A 6169-nucleotide genomic window follows, 5' to 3' on the forward strand; every position below is an offset into this window, starting at 1 on the left:
TGCTGGTAAAGAATGTGGATTCTGACATCTGAAGAGAGTGGTTTTGCCTTTCTCACAGATGTACTTACCTCGGAGTAGCGCCCGGGAGCGCAACTGCGTGGAAAAGCAGCACGTCAGAGCACAAATTATGTCACGCAGCCCAATGACTGCAGAAGATCCCGGCTCGGAGCTCGCCTGGGGATATAAAGCCGGCTGAAGGAGCTGAAGTAGCGGCGAGCCGAGCGGGAGAGAAGCACATTGGGGAGGCAGGAGCATCTCCCCGCTGCCGCCCGAGTGCTGCCCCCCAGCGCGCCGGGGCTGAGCGCGGCGGGAGCGGCTCTCCCGGCACACGGAGCGAGTTCTGCTCTGGCAAATGAGCTCTTCCAGAGCTGGAGGGGCAGAGCGCTCCAGAGATGCTGTCCTCTTTTGTCTGGCTCACCCTCCCCTCGGTTAACGCCTTTGTGGCCCCGGGAAAGTTGCCCGTCAATGGGAGCCTGGAGAAGACTTTTGTAGTCCGGAACGTGTCGGCTCTTTTTCCCTGGGATAATGACAGCCTGGCCGACTGGCAGAGCTTTGTGGGCAGGAGCCGCTACGGAGCGGAGTCGCAGAGCAGCACGGTGAAAGCCCTGCTCATCGCCGCGTACTCCTTCATCATCGTCTTCTCGCTCTTCGGCAATGTCCTGGGCTGTCACGTTGTCATCAAGACGAAGCGCGCACACTCCGCCACCAGCTTGTTCATTGTGAACCTGGCCGTGGCCGATATCATGATCACGCTCCTCAACACTCCCTTCACGCTGGTAAGAGGGGGCAGAGATGCCTGGGATCCCCCACCCCTGAGGGAAAGGAGGCACCCTCAGCCCTCCTCAGCCATGGTGCGGGGGAATGCACCGCCACAATCCACCCCATGACTAAAGTCGATTTCTCTGGGCCTCTACAGTGCCAAAAAGGTGCTGTGGTGGCTTTTGTTTTACACTGCTATAGGCAGTGTGTGGATCTTCTGCAGATACCTGTCCACTCCAAATTACAGCCACTGGAGTTGCCTTTGGAAAACTCCAGACGTATTTTTCTTCTCTGACCCCTGTTATCTAGTTGAAGATCGGAAATTACCTATTTGTTAAATGTGGCCTTGATAGTATTTGAGTAATAATAACCTTGCAGTGATTGCTTAGTATTTTGTAGCCTCTGATCTTTTTTTTTTTTCCTTCTCTTTTCTAAAGTATTTTGAAAGCAATGCTATAAACCACTTGAAAAAAATAAATGCTTAGCATCGTTTAACAAGCTGTTTTGAAATGAAATAAGATGTACAGGTCAGCCCAATCCCATAAGGAGGGACTAAAAGGAAGAGCAAATGTATTGAGTCAATAGTGCGGCTGCAGAAGGACACACTGTAAATAGAATAAACATCTTTGGTACTGCGCGGCTGTATTGTTCTGGAAGCTATTGCCAGGCTGCTGAGCAGCATTTATCTACCTCTTCAGGGTTCAGAAGCCAGAAAATTATACAGTTCTACAAAGAACCTTCTATCTCATAAATCTCTTTTACACAGCAGAAGGAATTTTGTACCTATAAGCAGTTGTGGGTGCACAGAACTAATGGTCTTCTTTTTTAGGCTCGTTTTGTGAACAGTACCTGGATCTTTGGGAAGGGGATGTGCCACGTCAGTAGGTTTGCACAGTACTGCTCCCTCCATGTCTCTGCCTTGACCCTTACAGCCATTGCTGTGGACAGGCACCAGGTGAGACCTCAGAAGCAGAGAGATGGAAAGCTTGAGAGGGTACATGTAAACCAGGAAAGTATGATGTCCTTTCCCTTTCAGCTCCCAGAGTATCATAAGATTCATGAGGAGTTGACAGGGAAGGGGGACAGTTCTTGCTGTCAGAATAGCTTCAAACCCACAGCAAGGCAGGAGGTATCCATCACCTTGCTATCTCACCAGCTGAGTAAAGGGAGCTTTTATGCAGTCGATAGTCCAGTAGCTGTAGCAAGGAGAAAGATCAAGATCCTGATAGGAATTCATGTGGACAGCTCTCCTTTGGGGTGACTTGTCCAGCACCAGGGTTGTAAAGGACATTCCAGTTAACTTTCTCAGCTCTATCTCCTGATGTTCTGGGATGTCCCACCTCCTGTTATCCTGAATACTGGAGGTCTGACTGTAGCACACTGGTGTTTGTCACAAGCAGAGCTGTGGCTTGCTGTCAATAATGGGCTCAAAACTAGGGACAGCTGGGTGTTATCAGCTTGGAGTCACCCAACAAGCACACAAAACTGTTTACAGTTGGCATTTTCTGCTAGAAAGGTTGTTTCCAGAAAATGCACTATCACAAGCATTCCATGGAGGGTCACTGATACTGAAGAGTTTGAGACTTTTTTTTCCTCTTTTTTTTTTCTTTTCTTTCTTTTTTTTTTTTTCTTAAGGAAATTGAACCTGGTAATGAAGATGTGTTAATACCTCCTGGAACACAGTTTTTCCCACCTAGATGAAAGTACTGAAATTTGAGGGTAGGACTAGGATCTGACTTGAACCATATTTCATGGTGTTACAATTCAGGTTTTCATGTACAGCTTACAGTCATGGGGAGCTGGGTGAAGACTGTACTGCTTGCATGCTAAATTACCACATTAAGGAATAAATTTAAGGCTGGAAGATTGTATGAGGAGAAAAAAAAAAAGTATATTTTTTTTCCAGAAATGTAATAAGACTAGATTTTGGTTTATTTTACACAGGTTATAATGCACCCCCTGAAACCTCGCATATCTACTGGAAAAGGTGTTATCTACATCTCTGTAATCTGGATCATGGCAACTTGTTTTTCCCTTCCACATGCTATCTACCAAAAGCTCTTTACCTTTGAATACAGGTAAGGGTGTGCTTTGCTTTCCTCCCTAGTCTCCCTGGAGGCCAAACTCTGAGCAGTCATACTTTGGTATATTCTACTGAAAGCCTTGAGCATATGTCCAGGTCAGCCAAATATGAATCTAAACTACAATTTTCATCCAATTCCTTTTGCAATGCCTGATATCCTGCCCTTTTTATTTTTAAATATTTTATCTTTATTCTGTCCCACTAATCACAGGAAACAGGCTAAGAAGTTAGAGGATCTGGCTTGACCCTTTGCTTCTATACACTGGCATTTTATGCCATACACCAATCTGACCTGTTTGGGCAGACCAGAAATGGAAATCAAAAAACCCCAACCAACCAACCAACCAACCGACCAACCAATCAACAAACCAAAAACCCACTAAAACCCAGCAGGTTTTAATCTACTCTTTAGCCCTAGGAAAGTAGATAAATCTGCCTCAGCTGTCAAGAGCCTTAATATTTGGAAAGTGCTTTAATGAAGGAAAGGTCTTTAATATGCGCAGAGACTGTGTTCCTATTTGCCAAAGGACAGAAAATAAAAGCCTGCTTATGTGCAGCTGGAAATCTTGTAATTGATGAAATTCATAAAATTATCATAAGGTCATGAATACCCATAAGAAATTATCACCACATTGCTCACTGGCTGCTCCATGGCTCAGATCCTTGAGAAGCAGAACTCTGCTCAGCTGTGACATTTGTGAGATAAACAGAGTGTTTGCTTTCAGGCCCTATGGCAGGAGCCCTCTCCCAAGTGCCTCCTTGTTTGTGAGGCAGTTATCCCGCCATGCCTGGCCGTACGTGCCTCTCATCCTGTCCATCTCTCCATTTGCAGTGAGGATGTTACCCGGTGCCTGTGTCTGCCGGATTTCCCTGAGCCTGCTGAACTCTTTTGGAAGTACCTGGATTTAACAACCTTCATTCTGCTCTATGTCCTGCCCCTTCTGATCATCTCTGCTGCCTACGTGACAGTGGCAAAGAAACTCTGGCTGCGCAATGTCATCGGGGACGTCACCACCGAGCAGTACGTCGTCCTGCGCAGAAAGAATAAGAAGACCATCAAGATGCTGATGCTCGTTGTCATCCTCTTTGCGGTTTGCTGGTTCCCCTTGAATTGCTACGTCGTCCTCCTCTCCAGCCAGACCATCCACACCAACAATGCCCTGTACTTTGCCTTCCACTGGTTTGCAATGAGCAGCACCTGCTACAACCCCTTCATCTACTGCTGGCTCAATGACAGCTTCCGAACGGAACTGAAGGCTTTGCTCAACATGTGCAGAAAACCCCGCAGGCCCACAGAACAAAGGCTTCCCTCCACAGTCCCATCCTACCGACTGGCTTGGCCAGAAAACGGCAACTTCAAGAGGTTGCAGGCCTCCCGTGTCCTTCCACCATCCTCTGCCATCCAGTCAGGAAAGACAGACATTTCTGCGGTTGAGCCAATAGTAGCCGTGAGCTAAACAGTGACCTTGGACTGCACAAGAGCTGAAATGGTGGGAAGATGTGCAGCCCTATCACACAACAGGTGATAAAACCAAGAAGGACGTTCTACAGGAGGCGGTATGAAAGAGCTGCATGTTTGATGCTGGCTGATGACAATGGTGTGGAGACCCTAGAGGGGAAAAAGTAAACTCTCCCCAGGAAGGAACTTCTGTCTTTGTCAATTTTGGACTGGCTTGCAGGATGGGATTCTCTGCATGTCTGTTGCTGTTACCTGCATGACTAAGCCTTTTTTAGAGCCAGGACTGGCTGTGGATGTGTTTTGGTGGTACTTAACAGTCTCATCACATCAGCTCTCCTTTCCCCTTTTCTGAGTCTCCTTGTAGCAACATGAAAATGGTTGAGATGCAGACCTTTACGCTGCTGAGATCCAATGCAACGAGGTAGGAAAGCATTTTTTCTGAACTGGGATCTGAAAAGTCAAGAGGTGTTCAGAATGAATGAAGAAATCTATTATATTTTTGTTGTTGTTGTTGTTGTTGTTACAAATACACTTAGAGAAATGGAGGATATGAGAGACAGTGATAAATAGGAGTCTCTTACATCACAGGCACTTTTTCTAAAATAGGTTTGAAGAAAAGTGGATGCCTATTCTTCAAGTAAGAAGATGATTTTTTCTTCAAGTAGATAACTAAACCCAAAAAAGCATACAAAAAGTTGGACATAACATTCACAGTTGGGGAATGGATAATTAAGTTCTATTGTGGAATTGGACTAGAACCTTTAATCAAAATATCTTTGTGTCATTGTCAAGTTGCAGCTAAAGGATCACACAGTTTGACTTTTTAACTTGCCTTTGAATGTTGCTCTCTTACCCTGTAAAGCCCCTGTGTACTTGTCACTTCAGACATTTGGGACATTTCATTCCAACTAAGAAGGGAGCTTTCTGGAATCAGTTCATAAATGAACTGCTTTGGGAGAAGGGTTGATATCTCTGATAGCAAGTAATAAAAGTGGAACATTTGTCTGCAACTTAACCTCTGGTGATTGTACAATTTTGGTGCATTTAAGGATAGCTGAGATGTGTCCTTTTTGGAGTGGCTAAGAAAATTCAAGAATGTAAGTGTCTGAAGTAGATTTCAGAACTTAATGTTCTTAGCAGAAGAAAATGTGGGATTGAATAACAAAAAAATGGTATTCCAAGAACTGTACCTTATATTGCACAGAAGAACAATACCCTGTGCTGTGGAAATTAGCTTGAACATCACACCAGGGTGCCCCATTCCACATTTAATTTGCAGCATTAAGCAGTGAAGTGAGAAAAATCTTATTATAAATGGGGAAAAAAAAAAGGTGAGGCTGTTTTTCTCAATGTCCTGTAATAAACTTACAGTTCTGAAATAATTTTATGCCTTGTGCAGTGTTTTCACACCTCAGTACTTAAAGAGACTGAAATATCTACCACTCCTTGCAGCTAACTTGCCCTTCCACAAGTCTCTCATAAGTCTCTCACTGTGAATCCAGTGCTATTTTACTTCCCTTTATCAATGCTCCTGGAGTCAGAACATTTTGTATCACTGATCTGCAGTCAAATCTTTCCTCCTCCCATTTCTTCCCTCAACATTTGCAACATCAGCCCTGAATTTTTCAGGGAGTTGAACTAGATGATCATTGTAGGTCCCTTCCAAATGAACTTATTCTGTTCTAATTCTATTCTATTCTATTCTATTCTATTCTATTCTATTCTATTCTATTCTATTCTATTCTATTCTATTCTATTCTATTCTATTCTATTCTAATTTCCCAAGTGTGCAGAGCTTGTGAACTATGCTCCCATTCCAGTGGCAGCAGAATCCAGCACTTACTAGCAAATAAATCTCTGAGAATGCT

At 44.5% G+C, this 6169-nt stretch overlaps 1 protein-coding gene across 1 annotated transcript; it reads left to right on the forward strand.

Annotated features, from left to right (window-relative positions):
* The first annotated feature begins 348 nt into the window (after positions 1–348).
* Positions 349–5683, forward strand: GPR83 (G protein-coupled receptor 83). Its single transcript, XM_023920811.2, has 4 exons — positions 349–776; positions 1589–1714; positions 2704–2837; positions 3675–5683. Exons 1-4 carry the CDS (start codon positions 393–395, stop codon positions 4297–4299), a joined length of 1269 nt encoding a protein of 422 aa, XP_023776579.2. The 5' UTR covers positions 349–392; the 3' UTR covers positions 4300–5683.
* The last annotated feature ends 486 nt before the right edge of the window (positions 5684–6169 follow it).

The sequence above is a fragment of the Cyanistes caeruleus genome, chromosome 3 (assembly GCF_971803275.1).
Source record: "Cyanistes caeruleus chromosome 3, bCyaCae1.hap1.1, whole genome shotgun sequence".
NCBI classification, from domain to species: Eukaryota; Metazoa; Chordata; class Aves; order Passeriformes; family Paridae; genus Cyanistes; species Cyanistes caeruleus.